Source organism: Salvelinus alpinus, chromosome 28 (assembly GCF_045679555.1).
Source record: "Salvelinus alpinus chromosome 28, SLU_Salpinus.1, whole genome shotgun sequence".
In the NCBI taxonomy this organism is placed as follows: domain Eukaryota; kingdom Metazoa; phylum Chordata; class Actinopteri; order Salmoniformes; family Salmonidae; genus Salvelinus; species Salvelinus alpinus.
In genome coordinates this window covers 20272679-20291008 of record NC_092113.1, presented here as the reverse complement: position 1 = coordinate 20291008, position 18330 = coordinate 20272679, and the positions used below count along the sequence as shown (strand labels likewise).

At 40.0% G+C, this 18330-nt stretch overlaps 1 protein-coding gene across 4 annotated transcripts in view; it reads right to left on the bottom strand.

Moving 5' to 3' along the window:
- Positions 1–318: 318 nt before the first annotated feature.
- The window catches only part of pik3cd (phosphatidylinositol-4,5-bisphosphate 3-kinase, catalytic subunit delta), a 51812-nt gene continuing 33800 nt past the window's right edge, over positions 319–18330 (bottom strand). For 3 of the 4 annotated variants that reach the window (XM_071372119.1, XM_071372121.1, XM_071372118.1), the window contains exons 18-23: positions 18232–18310; positions 16244–16411; positions 13417–13543; positions 5820–5965; positions 5178–5310; positions 319–4694 (exon numbers count right to left, since the gene is read on the bottom strand). In XM_071372119.1, the coding sequence (XP_071228220.1) occupies positions 4557–4694; positions 5178–5310; positions 5820–5965; positions 13417–13543; positions 16244–16411; positions 18232–18310 (791 nt within the window). In that variant the 3' untranslated portion in view covers positions 319–4556. The remainder of the gene's footprint in view (positions 4695–5177; positions 5311–5819; positions 5966–13416; positions 13544–16243; positions 16412–18231; positions 18311–18330) is intronic. The other variant, XM_071372120.1, reaches the window with a different exon arrangement.

The window sequence follows — 18330 nt, the reverse complement described above, 5'->3', positions numbered from 1 at the left end:
TTGATGTCACGTCTATGCTAATATGGCTCAAATTCGCAAACTAGGTAACCAACAACGGTAACGATGTATGGGAGAGACAAGTGCTCAAGTGCAAATGTATTTCTGTTTTCAATAAACCTTGGAGACAAAATATAGTTTTCATGTCAACAATCAAAGCCAACCCTGTCGATTTTGCCCAATGGTTGTACACGCAACGGTTTTGTTAGCTAAACAACCAACCCGTCTATAGGGATGTGGATATTTTTAACGACTGCTTATTTCTGAAGAACAGATGAGGATTATTATAGAGGTCAATAATAGTAATTGGCCTACACAAGGTACAGTGTCCCCTTTTTATTTCACAAACTTGAATCCACACGGTTTAAACAAATTAGCAAATGCCAAATTAAAAACAAAGGCCCTCCCTCCTTCAAGTCTACAGTGTATTTGTGTTGAGTTGAAAGAGCCATAAAGCGCATTAACTTGAATAGGTATAACACAGTATGTTTGAGTCTATCACTTGAACTTCATGATGGTAAAACATTGATTAATAGCATTACACATTCAGATAATTGATTCAGGGAGTTCAAAAGCAGGGATACATTTCCAGACAATCCAGTATACTTGCGAGCACAAGATTCATGGGAAATTAACTATGGTTCTCAAATTCCTATTTTTTTGTTTTCATTGCACATGTTCAGAGCCCTTGTCATAAATACAAATATATTTGATCATAAAAAGATGCTGCAATGAAAAGCACAGAGGCTGTTCACCATAATTTTAAAAAGCTTGAAATGACAATGATATTGATGATAATGATGGTCGTAATAATAATAAAGACACGGTCATGTATTTCACAGCACATAAAGATTATCAATAGCGAAAACCAAAAAGGCACATATGCCTAGCAAAGACATCTTGCTCCACACTGGCCTTTAAAAATATATGTCTATTCTGGAAATATGGGTATTCTGGAAGACCCTTCAAGTAGTTATCTCCAACCCTGTTCCTGGAGAGCTACACTCCTGTAGGTATTCAATCCAACCCGTTGCGGTAGATTGGGGTTGGAGAAAAAAACTACAGGACGGTAGCCTTAAAGGATCACTTTACTAAAAAACTATTGGTAATTTATTCATTATTCCACTGTTAAAGGTCCAATGCAGACGTTTTTATCTCAATATCAAATCCTTTCTGGGTAACAATTAAATACCTTACTGTGATTGTTTTCAATTAAAGTAGTCAAAAAGAAACAAAAATTGCTTCTTAGCAAAGTGCAATTTCTCAAGCAAGAATTTTGTTAGGACTGTCTGGGAATGGGGTGGTAAAAACAGAAACCTAGATGTTATTGGCAGAGAAATTTGGACTAATTAACCTGGTGATGTCACCAGGCAGCCAAAACGCCATCCCACCATAACAGGCTGATATTTCAGGTGTTTTTTTCAAACTAGAAGGGCATTTTCATAATTTTCCCAGTATTATTCCAACCTCAGTGTGAAAATATATTTAAAATCTTGTTTTTGACTACACCCCCGCAAATGGTGCATGTCAGCAGTCAAGTTTTCAAGATAAACACATAATCACAGTTTTTACTCTGTACTGAAAGTGCTCCATCTTGAAAAGTTGACTGCTGACATGCAAATACAAGAGATGGGGATTGTGGACTAATGAACAAAATACTAAAACATAGTAATTTATTAAAATATCAATTTAACTGGCTATATTAACATTCAGTGCAGATTTTGCTGAGCAGGTTAAGCAATGGAATGCATATAAAAGCTCTTCTTCAATTCATGCTTTTCAGTGTTCCACACAGAAATGCCCTATGTTTTACAATTCACCCTTGTTTGCAAACTGCAACAACAGAAAATACATGGACATACAAGATAAATCAATTAAATAGGCACCAGTGTCCAATAGCAACTCTTCCTCCCAACACACACACATCCTATGGTTAAAACAATCATTAGTGGATTCTGTCCACAGTATACTCTGATCAGGAGAGAATAGATACAGAATGCATAATTCAACGACAAATGTACATTAATACAGTAATATCATGGTTTGTTTTCACAGAACATCAGTCACTCTACACAGTATTGACACAGCATTTTGAGATGAGAGAGATAAAGCCCGCTAGGTATGTACAGTATTCTTTTCTAGAATAATTTTCTCAAGCATAAAAGTAAAAGGCATAGATAGGCACATAGGTCAGGACTGCCACTGGGGACAACATACAGTGCATATCTGTAAGCTAAAACATACAGAACCGTCCCTGCATTTTCTTCAAGGTATTGTAGATCAATTCAACTGATCTATCATGAGAATCTACCCTACATCATTTCACAGCATGTAGCAGGTAGCTTATGTATAATGACACCACATAGAGACATTTAAGAGCGACACTTGAGATAAAGAGCTATGGCTTATTATACATTTATTATAGACTCAAACTTGTGGTCTTAGTCTGAAGAACCGCTCAAGATCACTTGGTCTGGGGATCACTGTTCAAGTTTTCGGCTTGAGTCCTGGCACCAGTGTCTGGGTCTCGCGTAATAGTCTCTGACAAGACCGTATGAATATCAACTCCTGAGTTAAATGGCCAAGTAGCAGTGACTCAAAATCCTGGCTGGCAAAACGTCTTGCTTTACTTATGTAGGAGCAGGGCTGGAATGCAATGTTGTTGAAGGAAATATACTCTTGACTCCATCTCTGTTCCAAACAACAGACTGGGGTATCTCATTCCACAAGATATAAAACATCCCAGATGGCAAAATCTCATACATACACAATAGACAAATAAGGCCGTATTTCATAACATTATCATGGCAAAACCTAAAAAGTACCTTTACAAAGAAAGCTTGATTCTTTGTACAAAAACCTTTAACACACTTTCAAGATTTTAAATACAGTGAGCACCAAAACTATTGGGACAGTGACAAATTGTTTCGTTTTTATCTCTGTACTCCAGCACTTTGGATTTGAAATTATACAATGACTATGAGGTTAAAGTGAAAACTGTCCTCCAGCACTTTTGATTTGAAATTATACAATGACTATGAGGTTAAAGTGCAGACTGTCAGCTTTAATTATTCGAGGGTATTTTCATCCATATTGGGTTAACTGTTTAGAAATTACAGTACTTTCTGTACATAGTCCCCCAATTTTAAGGGACAAAAAGTATTAGGACAAATTCACTTGTGTATTTAAGTAGTAAAAAGTTAAGTATTTGGTCCCATATTCATAGCACACAACGACAACATCAAGCTTGTGACTCTACACATTTGTTGGAGGCCCTTGCTGTTTGTTTCGGTTGTGTTTCAGATTATTTTGTGCCCAATAGAAATTGATGGTAAATAATGTAGAGTCATTTTGGAGTCACTTTTATTGTAAATAAGAATATAATATGTTTCTAAACACTTCTACATTAATGTGGATTGCTACCATGATTACAGATAATTCTGAATGAGTCATGAATAATGATGAGTGAGAAATTTACAGATGCACAAATATCATCCCCCCCAAATACATTATTTCCCATTAATTTCTAATAGGGGCACAAAATAATCTGAAACACAACAAAAACAAACAGCAAATGCATCCAAACAATTTGTAGTCACAGCGCGCTACGAATATGGGACGACTACTTTTTATTACTTTATTACTTAAATACACATAAGTTAATTTGTCCCAATACTTTTGGGTCCCCTAAAATGGGGGGATTATTTACAAAAGTGCTGTAATTTCTAAACGGTTCACCCGATATGGATGAAGATACCCTCAAATTAAAGCTGACAGTATGCGCTTTAACCTCATAGTCATTGTATCATTTCAAATCCAAAGTGCTGGAGTACAGAGCCAAAACAGCAAAACAACGTGTCACTGTATCAATACTTTTGGAGCTCACTGTACAGCAGAGGATATATTTCAATGAAAATAATAAAATTCAAAAGTAAAAAAATAAAAAAATCCTAGAATGAATGTAAACCGCATGAAACACTTGAGGTCCTACGTACCTCTCTCTGGCCTGGTCATTTAAGTACAATCAATGCAAACAACTTATCAAGAAATTTTATCAATGGCATCATCATCATTAATCAATCTCCTATTACAGTATTTCACATATAATTTAACTCCTCTCTCTTACTACTCTCCTGACAAAATGTTGATACATTGTTTCATTAGGCATCATTATTACGTTGTTTACTCCCAATTTGGTTTGAGATGGTCACTTTCAGGGCACTGTTCATGTGGTGATAGGTCTGGTTGACACGGGGTGTGCCCACGTGCAAATGATTTTCAACGCTGTACTGTCTGTATGATATAGTAACAATGGCAATTACTCCCGATGAAATGTGACTTTCAACAAGTACTTACAGTTTTGCATCAGTTCATAAACCATAAGCATGACTGCCAGTCAGGTGTAAACATCTGTAAAACATTGCCAAATGCTCTTATTTTACGACAAAGACTTCAGTGCATTTTCATTCCATTTGGCTCCATAAGCTGAAAACCCTGATCAGATCAACAAATCAGGGGTATTAAGGTTCAGAATGCTTCTCCGGGGCAGTGGCTTTTATTCAAAGTCTGCTATCTTTGGCTAGAGAGTGCATCATCCAGTTCACCTTGGTCTTCCAGCTCTCTCTCAGAGCTTCGTTAAACTTCACTTTGAAATTCTTCAGCGCTTCTTCCTCCGATTTCCCCAAAGCCAATGAGTCCTTAGAAAAGGGTGAGACAAGAACAACAATATCAGAAGGATGACGGATGTGCCTTTACCATTTAAAACAACTCACATTACTATATTGGTAATCATCATCAATATTGATATCATCATCATTAGATTATCATCATCATTGTTAGCAAGGTCCCTGCCACCACCACCATGATCATAATCACCATCATTGAGGTCCTTGCAACCAACATCATCATCACCAATCGCACTAGTCATCGACATCATCACCATCATTAGTAGCTGCAGACGTATCCTTGTAACCATCACCAAATCATAACCATATTTTGAAAAGGACACTGATCTCAGGTGTAGGACCTTGCATAGACATTATCTGACTACTGTGGCTAAAACTAGAGGAACTAACAAGTGTAAAATAGCATAAATCATTGAGTGTGTAGGAGTGATGTACTACAGTATACATAATGCTCCGTTCAACATATCCGGCAATAAAAGGAGGCGCTCCTCTCACCTTTAGGTACTGGATGTCCTTGAAGGAGCTCAGCTCAGGCAGTCCGGCTGCTTTCATCATGGCAAACAGGTTAACAAACAGAGTCCCATTGCGACACAAGATCTTATAGGCCTGCTCACAGCACTCTCTGAACCTGTTGGTGGCACAATACGAGAGGTACCACACCATTATCATGGAGCTTCAGGATCACCGTAAAATAAGTGTGCATGGTTATATAAGTACGTACAGGTATAAGTCAAAGTATTCACAGTTGGGTGCTAACAGATCACCAATAATATGAGATTGACAAATACATTAAGATGACTGGATGTGCCCCCTATAGTCTCTTATTTGGAGTAAAAACAACAAATGGAATTATATGAATACGGTGACAGATTCGTAAAACATCATTATGTTTCTTTCTCTTTTATTTTTTATCTTGGCACAACTCTATATTAACAGAGACAATACAGTGTTGGAAATGAACAATATATAATGCAATATAAATACAATACAATATAATACTACATAACACAATATATGCCATTTAGCACACGGTTTTATCCAAAGACCCTTACAGTCATGCGTGCATACATTTTTCGTATGGTTGGCCCCAGCGGGAATTGAACACATGATAGGAGATAGATAGATTTAATGTTTTACCTTTCAAACTTCTCACTGTTGTTAGTCCTCCCTTGTTGGATGACGTGGACAAAGTCGTACGTCAGAATAAAAGGCACACGTTCCCTGTTGATCCCAAATTTGCTCTTGAAGTTTCCCAGAAAGTGCCCAAAGTCAATGTGGAACAGCTAAAAGAGAAAAAAAGAGACGTTTTCCACACCATCCAAACATTATTATGAAACATCATTATTCGAGATTCCCATTGTAGCTGCAGGCAAGTGAGGTCTTAAAAATGGATCAGATTAAATATGTTGGTAACACAAGTATAACTCATGAACAAGCCATTAAATGGAAAATAAACTGGATGATCTCCGCTTGAGACTATCCTACCAACGGGACATTCAAAAATGTAATATTTTGTTTCACCGAGTCGTGGCTGAACGACGACGTAGATAATATTCAGTTGGCTGGGTTGTCCGTGCATCGACAGAACACCTACGTCTGGTAAGTCGACGGGTGGTGGTGTGTGTCTATTTGTCAATAACATTTGGTGCGCGATTTCTAATATTAAGGAGGTCTCGAGGTATTGCTCGCCTGAGGTAGAGTACCTCATGATAAACTATAGACCACACTATCTACCATATTTTTCGTAGCCGTCTATTTACCACCACAAACGGATGCTGGCACTAAGACCGCACTCAACGAGCTGTATAAGTCCATAAGAAAACAATAAAATGCTCATCCAGAAGCGGCACACCCAGTGGTTGGGGACTTTAAACTTAAATCCGTTTTACCTCATTTCTACCAGCATGTGCAACCAGAGGGAAAAAACTCTAGACCACCTTTACTCCACACACAGAGAAGCATACAAAGCTCTCCCTTACCCTCCATTTGGCAAATCTGACCATAATTCTATCCTGATTCCTGCTTACAAGCAAAAACTAAATCAGAAAGTACCAGTGAGATGGTTTGGAATGAGTTGGACCGCAGAGTGAAGGAAAAGCAGCCAACAAGTGCTCAGCATATGTGGGAACTCCTTCAAGACTGTTGAAAAGGTATTCCAGGTAAAGCTGGTTGAGAGAATGCCAAAAGTGTGCAAAGTTGTCATCAAGGCAAAGGGTGGCTACTTTGAAGAATATAAATATATTTAGATTTGTTCAACACTTTTTTGGTTACTACATGATTCCATATATGTTATTTCATAGTTTTGACATCTTCACTATTATTCTACAACGTAGAAAATAGTATTAAAAAACTGGAATGAGTAGGTGTGCCCAAACTTTTGATTGGTACTGTATGTTTTGATTTTTAATACATTGTATGGCTGCATGATGCGATTAATTATGAATTGAAAAAAGTCGCTTGAATGGCATAAACTCTGCTCTGTTTTTTGTGCAGCCTGTAGACACTACATCAGTCATTCATTCACAATTTGACAAGGACTTGATAATGCCTAGAATTTCACGGCAGCATCCCCTTTGTGTGGCTGTAATGCACCTTAAAAAAAATCTATGCCTTTTGCGGCCAGTGACCGTTGTGCCCTTCTCCCTGAGGGCTACGCACTCCATCATGTGATCAGATCTTTCTCACAGGCTACAAGTGAAGAGACACATTGGGGATGCAACTCCGCACGTGCTTATTCAATTCCGAGGTGCATAGAGAAGATATCGGAAGAACTGTCCACATTTACTTTTCATCAGCCAACAAGATGAGTAGGCCTAACGAACAGCAAAAGCACTAGCCCATGTCAATCTACTATCCCCATAGCACAAAAGTCAAACTATTCTATTCTGTGCAATAAATAAATATTCCAAACAGTCTGGGACAGTTGTGGGATGCGATAGACCCCAAATTAATACAACCACTAGCATCAAAAAAACTTTTTTAATGCAATGTGGATGACGCAACAGATCAGAAAGTTTAGCTTAAAATGTTGATAAACTATTAGGCTATTTCTTCAAATTATAAGCGCAGCAATGCGCACATGGTAGTCAGCTATAAGCGCAAATGTTCCATTAGTGGAAAACGGCATTATCAAAAGTCACTGCAAATGCAATTATTCATGTCATGCTAATATTATAAAGGTGCATTTTTATGGTGAAAATGATCTTCCCCAAACTTGAAACTCAGCGCTGCTTATCTATGCCAGCTAGGCTTGTAAAACGAATTCATGTGCTTAATTTTAAGAAGTTGTGGCCACTTTAGTTGTGATACAAATCTCATTAAAAACACATGAGGTGTGCGACAATGATTCCAAAATGTTTTTAAAAAGACATTGTTTCTTATGCTGGGCATCATTCACAAGTGATAATATATAATTCACAATTGATAGGCTAATATTGTCACCCATCAGACTATTGTTGATTTCATCTTGTCTTTACATATACTAAATAATATATGTGTGAAATTTGTTTTGATTTAGAATGGACCATTATCATGCACCTGTATCGAAACATCTGTCATCTATGCACTTAAATAGCGAATGGAGGACGATTTTCCCCGTAGTTTATTTTCATGCCAGCCAGGTAGGCTATACTCCTGTTGTAAATATAAGCAATGTGCTTAATATTAGGAAAGTTGAGAAATAAATATAGTAGGTCTTGCCTATAGAAAGCTGATGGGATTCTCGTCTTTTTATTAGCGGCCATCACTGTTTTCTCCCGCAATTGCATAGCCTATAGAAATGTTGCGCAATGGGCTCTCATGAAGTGTTTGATTAGATTTTCAAAAACATTTGCATTGATGTCAGAGTGATTAGAGGGACAATAGAGTGCTGAGTAACAGGCAGTTAAGCAAGTTTGGTAGGCTACTAATGACCAGCAGCAGCATCAGAGCTTGGAGAAGCCTAATCACTGTGACTAAACGGTCATGTGGAATTTGACTGCCTTCGTGACTCGTGACCGCTGGTGTGACGGTAATGTGGTCACCGCAACAGCCCTAGGCATATGTCCCCAGATCCTCAAAAAGTTCTACAGCTGCACCATTGAGAGCATCCTGATCGGTTGCATCACCGCCTGGTATAGCAACTGCTCAGCATCCAAACATAAGGTGCTACAGAGGGTAGTGTGTACGGCTCAGTACATCACTGGGGCCAAGCTTCTTGCCATCCAGGACCTATATACTAGGCGGTGTCAGAGGAATTGTCAAAGACTCCAGTCATCCAAGTCATAGACTGTTCTCTCTGTTATCGCACGGCAAGCGGTACCGTAGCGACAAGTCTAGGCTCCTTAACAGCTTCTACCCCCAAACTATAAGGCTGCTGAACAATTAACAAAATGGCCACCTGGACTATTTACATTGACACCCCCTCCCACCCTTTGATTTTACACTGATGTTACTTGCTGTTTATTATCTATGCATTGTCACTTTCCCTAACTACATGTACAAATTACCTCGACTAACCTGTACCTCTGCACATTGACTCGGTACCGGTATATATATATATATATATAACCTCGGTATTGTTATTTTATTGTGTTACTTTTTATTTTATTTTTTACTTTAGCTTATTTAGTTAATATTTTCTTGACTCTATTTCTTGAACTGCATTGTTGGTTAAGTGCTTGTAAGTAAGCATTTAACAAATACCTGTTGTCTTTGGTGCATGTGAAAAATAACATTTCATTCGATTTTTTAAATGCTTTTCAGATTATTATGAATTATATAAATTCTTATTAAGTGGCTAGTTTGCATCATCTGTCTTCACTAAAACCACTGCAATGGTTTTGCCTTCAAACGTTGTTTTTAACAGTGGTGTGAAGTACTTATAGTTGAAGTCGTAAGTTTACATACACTTAGGTTAGAGTCATGAAAACTTTTTTTTCAACCACTCCACAAATTTCTTGTTAACAAACTATAGTTTTGGCAAGTCGGTTAGGACATCTACTTTGTGCATGACACAAGTAATTTTTCCAGCAATTGTTTACAGAGAGATTATTTCACATATAATTCACTGTATCACAATTCCAGTGGGCCAGAAGTTTACATACACTAAGTTGACTGTGCCTTTAAACAGCTTGGAAAATTTCAGAAAATTGTCATGCTTTATTCTGATAGGCTAATTGACAACATTTGAGTTAATTGGAGGTGTACCTGTGGATGTATTTCAAGGCCTACCTTCAAACTCAGTGTCTCTTTGCTTGACATCATGGGAAAATCAAAAGAAATCAGCCAAGACCTTAGAAAAAAAATTGTAGACCTCCACAAGTCTGGTTCATCCTTGGGAGCAATTTCAAATGCCTGAAGGTACCACGTTCATCTGTACAAACAATAGTACGCAAGTATAAACACCATGTACCCACGCAGCCGTCATACTGCTCAGGAAGGAGACGTGTTCTGTCTCCTACAGATGAACGTACTTTGGTGCGAAAAGTGCAAATCAATCCCAGAACAACAGCAATGGTCCTTGTGAAGATGCTGGAGGAAACAGGTACAAATGTGTCTATATCCACAGTAAAACAAGTCCTATATCGACATAACCTGAAAGGCCGCTCAGCAAGGAAGAAGTCACTGCTCCAAAACCGCCATAAAAAAAGCCAGACTACGATTTGCAACTGCACATGGGGACAAAGATCATACTTTTTGGGAGAAATGTCTTCTGGTCTGATGAAACAAAAATATAACTGTTTGGCCATAATGACCATCGTAATGTTTGGAGGAAAAAGGGGGAGTCTTGTAAGCCGAAGAACACCAGGACGGAGGTCGCAGCATCATGTTGTGGGGGTGCTTTGCTGCAGGAGGGACTGGTGCACTTTACAAAATAGATGGCATCATCAGGGTGGACAATTATGTGGATATATTGAAGCAACATCTCAAGACATCAGTCAGGAAGTTAAAGCTTGATCGCAAATGGGTCTTCCAAATGGATAATGACCCCAAGCATACTTCCAAAGTTGTGGCAAAATGGCTTAAGGACAACGAAGTCAAGGTATTGGAGTGGCCATCACAAAGCTCTGACCTCAATCCTATAGAAAATTTGTGGGCAGAACTGAAAAAGCGTGTGCGAGCAAGGAGGCCTACAAACCTGACTCAGTTACACTAGCTCTGTCAGGAGGAACGGGCCAAAATTCACCCAACTTATTTGTGGAAGGCTACGCGAAACGTTTGACCCAAGTTAAACAATTTAAAGGCAATGCTACCAAATACTAATTCAGTGTATTTAAATTTCTGACTACTGGGAATGTGATGAAAGAAATAAAAGCTGAAATAAATCATTCTCTTTACTATTATACTGACATTTCACATTCTTAAAATAAAGTGGTGATCGTAACTGATCTAAAACAGGGAATTTTAACTAGGATTAAATGTTAGAAATTGTGAAAAACTGAGTTTAAATGTATTTGGCTAAGGTGTATGTAAACTTCCGACTTCAACTGAAAGTAAAAATACTTGAAAGTACTACGTTGTTTTTGGGGGTATCTGTACTTTACTATTTATATTTTAGACAACCTTTACTTTTACTCCACTATATTCCTTAAGAAAATAATGTACCTTTTACTCCATACATTTTCCCTGACACCTAAAAGTACTTATTACATTTATTATGCTCAACCAGGACAGAATTAGGCCATCTATCAATATAACCCTTTGTCATCCCTACTGCCACTTTGTCATCCCTACTGTGTTTGTAAATTATGTCTGAGTGTTGGACTGTGCCTGTCTGTCCATTTAAAAAAAAAAAAAAAGAAGATAATCGTGCCGTCTGGTTTACTTAATATAAGGAATTTGATGTATAGCATTTACTTTTACTTTGTACTTTTACGCAAGTATGACGATTGAGTACTTTTTCTAACACTGTACTTAAGTACATTTAAAACCAGATACTTTGGGACTTTTACTCAAGTAGTATTTTACTGGGTAACTTTCACTTGGGTCATTTTCTGTTAAGGTATCTTTACTTTTACTCAAGTATGACATGTTAGTACTTTTTCCACCACTGGTTTTGAATGATGACGTTCTGGCATGTCTGCCTTGTGATTGATTCCCTTTTCGAAGTTACTAAGAGAGTCTGTCATTGATCCCAGACCATAGTCACTGCTGTTGCCTAGGGTTGTGTTTTCAAGACAATTAGCATTGCTGTGTGTAGTAAGACGTGTCACTTTGTGGTAAGAACTAACTACTACGCATATGTATCTATCCATCCAAAAGTATGTGGACACCCCTTCAAATGAGTGGATCTGGCTATTTCAGCCACACCCGTTGCAGACAGGTGTATAAAATCAAGCACACAGCCATGCAATCTCCATAGACAAACATTGACAGTAGAATGGCCTTACTGAAGAGCTCAGTGACTTTCAACGTGGCACCGTCATAGGATGCCACCTTTCCAACAAGTCTGTTTGTCTAATGTCTGCCCTGCTAGGGCTGCCCTGGTCAACTGTAAATGTTGTTATTGTGAAGTATAAACGTATAGGAACAACAACGGCTCAGCCGCAAAGTGGTAGGCTACACAAGCTCACAGAACGGGACCGCCGAGTGCTGAAGCACTTAGCACGTAAAAATCGTCTGTCTTCGTTTGCAACACTCACTACAGAGTTCCAAACTTTCTCTGGAAGCAACGTCAGCACAAGAACTGTTCATCGGGAGCTTCATGAAATGGGTCTCCATGGCCGAGCAGCCGCACACAACCCTAAGTCACCACCCGAAATGCGAAGCGTCGGCTGGAGTGGTGTAAAGCTTGCCGCCATTGGACTTTGGAGCAGTGGAAACGGGTTCTCTGGAGTGATGAATCACGCGCTTCACCATCTGGCAGTCCGACGGACGAATCTGGGTTTAGCGGATGCCAGGAGAAGGCTACCTGCCCCAATGCATAGTGCCAACTGTAAAGTTTGGTGGAGGTGGAATAATGGTCTGGGGTTATTTTTCATGGTTCGGGCTAGGCCCCTTAGTTCATGTGAAGGGAAATCTTTATGCTACAGCATACAATGACATTATAGACGACTCTGTGCTTCCAACTTTGTGGCAACAGTTTGGGGATGTCCCTTTCATGTTTCAGCATGGCAATACCCCTGTACACAAAGCGAGGTCCATACAGAAATGTTTTTTTCGAGATCAGTGTTTAACAACTTGACTGGCCTGCACAGAGCCCCGGACCTCAACCCCATCGAACACCTTTGGTACGAATTGGAAGTCCGACTGCGAGCCAGGCCTAATCGGCCAACATTAGTGCCCAACCTCACTAATGCTCGTGGCTGAATGGAAGCAAGTCCTCGCAGCAATGTTCCAACATGTAGTGGAAAGCCTTTCAAGAAGAGGTAGAGGCTGTTATAGCAGCAAAGGGGGGACCAACTCCATATTAATGCCCATGATTTTGGAATGAGATGTTTGACGAGCAAATTACTTTTGTCATCCATCGATCCATCCACCTATCACATGTAGTAGAGTCAGTATCATAGTTTTTGAGAGGTCAAATGTGATTATTCTGACTTACTGGCATTTCCATTGTCTGTCTAAGAATAAGTGTTTATCGGTTTACTTTATGAATGATTAATTGTGTAAGATAAAAAAGCAAAACATTTTTGTTTCTTAGGTATAAACAATGAGTTATTTTCCTACTAGGAATACCCACTCTAATCAGACTTATACAAATTATCAAGAATCTACACATTTAAAAAAAAAAAAGAAATCCTGTGCATCTCACCTGCCCAGTCTCCTTGATCATGATATTGTCGTTGTGGCGATCTCCGATACCCAACACGTAAGTGGCTACACAGTAACCAGCACATGATAGTGTGAACTCCTCAATGGCCTGGTCAAGTTTATCCCTGCTGACAAAATAGATGAGAGAGAGGAGAGACCACATGGGATCAGTTTGCTTTCTCCGCACTTTCTTTTATCCCTTCCCTCCATTGAATGATATATTTCTTTACCTTTCTCTCTCTTTCTCTCACATTCCCAAGTCAAGTGGAAACAGTGGGGTACGCACGCACACACTTGCCCCTCTCTCTCTCTCAATATAGTTGAGGCATGAGGCAGGTTTTTCTCACAGCTCTATTAAATATTTGCAGAGAAGATTCGGAGGGTGACAGATGATTGACAGCCATGTTACACGGTCCTGTCTAGGCGTCTATTGGGTTCACTATGTTAAACTATTACAGCTATTCCCCATTCCATTCTAACCAAGAGGCTTTAACACTTTGCAGCTTCTGTGTGATGTGGAGCTGTTTTGCCAGCCCTTGCACTGCACCCACCCAACATTACTTATATAACGCCAATAGTTTATACATTATTTAAAGGTTTAGCTTGTCTGTCGAAACATTGGTTATTAGGTTATTAAATGACTGCATCTGAGCTCCTAGAGTGTACGGCTCTCCTTTTCTTTTTCAAGTGTTCTACTCCGCTAGCCAGCACCTCGCCTAAACAGGTGTGCGTTTCTTTCGCCTCCAGATTAATCTTGCAAAGCCAGAAATGTTATTTTTTTGCGTAATTGCATCAGATGCTCGATTAGCTTCTTGGGGGAAATGTATGAGAAAAGACACTAATGAGACTCCACCCCACTAAATGGAAACTGTGAGCCAAAGAATTGGGCCAAATGTCCCCTTGCCTTCCAAAATTGAAAAGATGAATACACCTGAATTCACCTGCAAAATCGTGATTTGTCTAAATGATAAGTGACAAACATCTGCGCACTGGAAAAAAAGTTCCTTGTTAGTCGTCGCGTCCCACAGTCTGTTGACAGACGCTACGATACCATCCTATGTTACGTACGTCTGTCCATGAGAGATTAGGATTGAGGTCCCACCAGTCAGCATCAAAGGCAACTGCAAAAACGCTCTCACAACTAGCCAGTACGATTGTCTTGGATTTAGATGTTTAAACAGCTAATAAGCTCAGAGCTGGTGCAATTCACCTCTAAGGTCAAATCATAGGTCCAGTTTAGCATGTTTGAGAGCTACCCTATCTGTAATTCATTTTTTCTAAGATATACACTACCGGTCAAAAGTTTTAGAACACCGAATCATTCAAGGGTTTTTCTTTATTTTTACTATTTTCTACATTGTAGAATAATGAAACTATGAAATAACACATATGGAACCAAAAAAGTGTTAAACAAATCTAAATATATTTTATATTTGAGATTCTTCAAATAGCCACCCTTTGCCTTGTTGACAGCTTTGCACACTATTGGCATTCTCTCAACCAGCTTCACCTGGAATGCTTTTCCAACAGTCTTGAAGGAGATCCCACATAGCCTGAGCACTTGTTGGCTGCTTTTCCTTCACTCTGCGGTCTAACTCATCCCAAACCATGTCAATTTGGTTGAGGTCGGGGGTTTGTGGAGGCCAGGTCATCTGATGCAGCACTCCATCACTATCCTTCTTGGTTAAATAGCCCTTACACAGCCTGGAGGTGTGTTGGGTCAATGATAGTCCCACTAAGCCCAAACCAGATTGGACGGCGTACCGTTGCAGAATGCTGTGGCAGCCATGCTTGTTAAGTGTGCCTTGAGTTGTAAATAAATCACAGACAGTGTCAACATCATAATACCTCCTCCATGCTTTATGGTGGGAAATACACATGCGGAGATCATCCGTTCACCCACACCGCGTCTCACAAAGACACGGCGGTTGGAACAAAAAATCTCCAATTTGGACTCCAGACCAAAGGACAAATTTCCACCGCTTGTGTTTCTTGGCTCAAGCAAGTCTCTTCTTCTTATTGGTGTCCTTAAGTAGTGGTTTCTTTGCAGCAATTGGACCATGAAGGCCTGATTCACAGTCTCCTCTGAACAGTCGATGTTGTTATGTGTCTTATTAAAAATAAAGAAAAACCCTTGAATAAGTAGGTGTTCTAAAACTTTTGACCGGTAGTGTAGTTGAAGATATTTTCAGATTACACTAAATTTACCAAACATTAGGAAGACCTTCCTAATAAACCCCCCCCCCCCCCCCTAAAAACTTCACCTTCACCTGGTCAGTCTATATAATGGAAATAGCAGGTGTTCCTAATGTTTTGTATACTCAGTGTATATATTTTGCCCTCAGAACAGCCTCAATTCATCGGGGCATGGACACTAACTGTTGAGTGTGAAAACCCCAGCAGCTTTGCAGTTCTTGACACAAACCGGTGCGCCTGGCACCTACTACCATACCCTGTTCAAAGGCACTTAAATATTTTGTCTTGCCCATTCACCCTCTGAATGGTACACAATTCATGTCTCAATTGTAGTAAGGCTTAAAAATCCTTCTTTAACCTGTCTCCTACCCTTCATTTACAATGATTAAAGTGGATTTAACAAGTGACATCAACAAGGGATCATAGCTTTCACCTGGATTCACCTGGTCAGTCTGTCATGAGAGCAGGTGTTCTTAATGTTTTGTATACACAGTGTATATTGAACAGATAGAGATAGTGGATAACAGTGGGAAAAGATAGAGAGAGGTTGTGTGAAAGGGCAGTAGGCTGGATACAAACCCATGCCGTCACTGTAGACATGACTGCTAGACCAGTGTCTCTGTCACACTTACTCTGGGTTCTTGGATTTAAGCCAGTTGAGCAGGGCGTCTTTGTTGAAGGCTGCAGTCGCGGCACTGTTGCTGTTGTTGCGCTGGATGTTGGCGATGGTGTCTGAGTTTTTCACCACCTCGATGAGGCCTGTCTTGTTCCCGGTGGAGAGGCAGCCGTAGGGGATCATCCTTACAGAGACAGTAGAAAAAGTTAATTCATAAAGCATTATAAGGCCTATTATATGCCCATAAAAATTAATAACGTATAACTGTATGCCCTCAGTACATTGTTACAAAACCATCATATCAATTTTCCCCGAACCTGTTCCCAGTATGTATGTAGGACCGTTTGACTGCAATGTCACCTACTGAATTCAAATCCAGGTTTCCTGCGCGCCACAAGCAAAACCCTAGGTATTAGCTTACGGGGCTAATGCAGGTCTTCAATGGGTCTCAAGCAAGGTTACTCATCCTGTAAGTGTGGTTCACTGAACCCAGCTCTGAACCCACAACTAGGTCCACTGCTAAGCAGGGGTTGGAACCAGTTCATGAAACAGAACCGAAAACAGAAAAATAATCCAGTTTTTCAAGGAACAGAATCAGAACCATGAAAGAAAGTGGTCTATACTGTTCTGGAACAGAACCGTTATTTTAAAAGGATGGGAACCGGTTAATAACGTTATTTTACATTACAGTATTTTTTTGCAGTCCCACAAAAAACGCAACAAAGCACCAATGCAAAGCCCTCCCCTCTGTCAATCAGAAACTTTTTCCAGTGTCTGCCTGTCAGCTGAAAATCTTTGCCAGTGTATGTGTGTACGCTACCTGCCCCTCACCCTCCGAAGCATAGCTGTAGTCTACTTACATTACAAGCATGATTCAGAAAATAGGGAGAGATTTTTTATTAGAGAAGAATGGATTAACTTTTTCAATGCTAGTTCGGGATACTATAATTATCACATTTCACATTGGCTTTATTTATTTAAAATTTTATTTTACCCCCTTTTCTCCCCAATTTTCGTGGTATCCAATCGCTAGTAATTACTATCTTGTCTCATCGCTAGAACTCCCGTACGGGCTCGGGAGAGACGAAGGTCGAAAGCCATGCGTCCTCCGAAGCACAACCCAACCAAGCCGCACTGCTTCTTAACACAGCGCGCCTCCAACCTGGAAGCCAGCCGCACCAATGTGTCGGAGGAAACAACGTGCACCTGGCCCCCTTGGTTAGCGCGCACTGCGCCCGGCCCGCCACAGGAGTCGCTGGAGCGCGATGAGACAAGGATATCCCTACCGGCCAAACCCTCCCTAACCCGGACGACGCTGGGCCAATTGTGCGTCGCCCCACGGACCTCCCGGTCGCGGCCGGCTGCGACAGAGCCTGGGCGCGAACCCAGAGACTCTGGTGGCGCAGCTAGCGCTGCGATGCAGTGCCCTAGACCACTGCGCCACCCGGGAGGCCCCACATTGGCTTTATTAACTACAAAAAGGTACGATGTGTTTTTAATTCTGGTACCGCTCTGCTCACACAAGCTAGCTAGCTCCAACAATAAGCCAACTCTGAAGTCATTAAAAGTTCCTGCATAGAAGCCACTCCTCTGTAGGTATAATTCTGTGGCCCTAATTTAGATAATGCATGTTATCACAAGATGCCCAGTGCTTCAAGCCAAGCCGCCTCCTCCACTCACTCTCGCTTGTCTTTCCATCACAAATGTAAAGAATTCACTGAGCTATAGCTTTCCCGCTCCATAGCACGCTTTTCTATCCACAAAGTAATTTAATGTCGAGCTAAATGTTAAAAAAAAGAAAAATAATAATATATATATATAAAAGTATTTTAGAGGTTTAAAAAGGAACAGAAAGGAATGATAAAGAACAGTACTTTTTTTGCTTCGAACCAGTTTAGAACTTTATTTTGCAGGTTGGAACAGTGAAATGGAACAAAAAAATAATGGTTCTGTTCAGAACGAAACGATTGGAAAATGGTTCCAAACCCTGCTGCTAACACATACCTTAGATCTAGTCCCTCTTTCTTCCAAAGGATTTCCATCAGCTGGATCATTTGGAGGGTCAACATGTCTTGTCGGAGATCTGAAAGGATAGAGGTTATG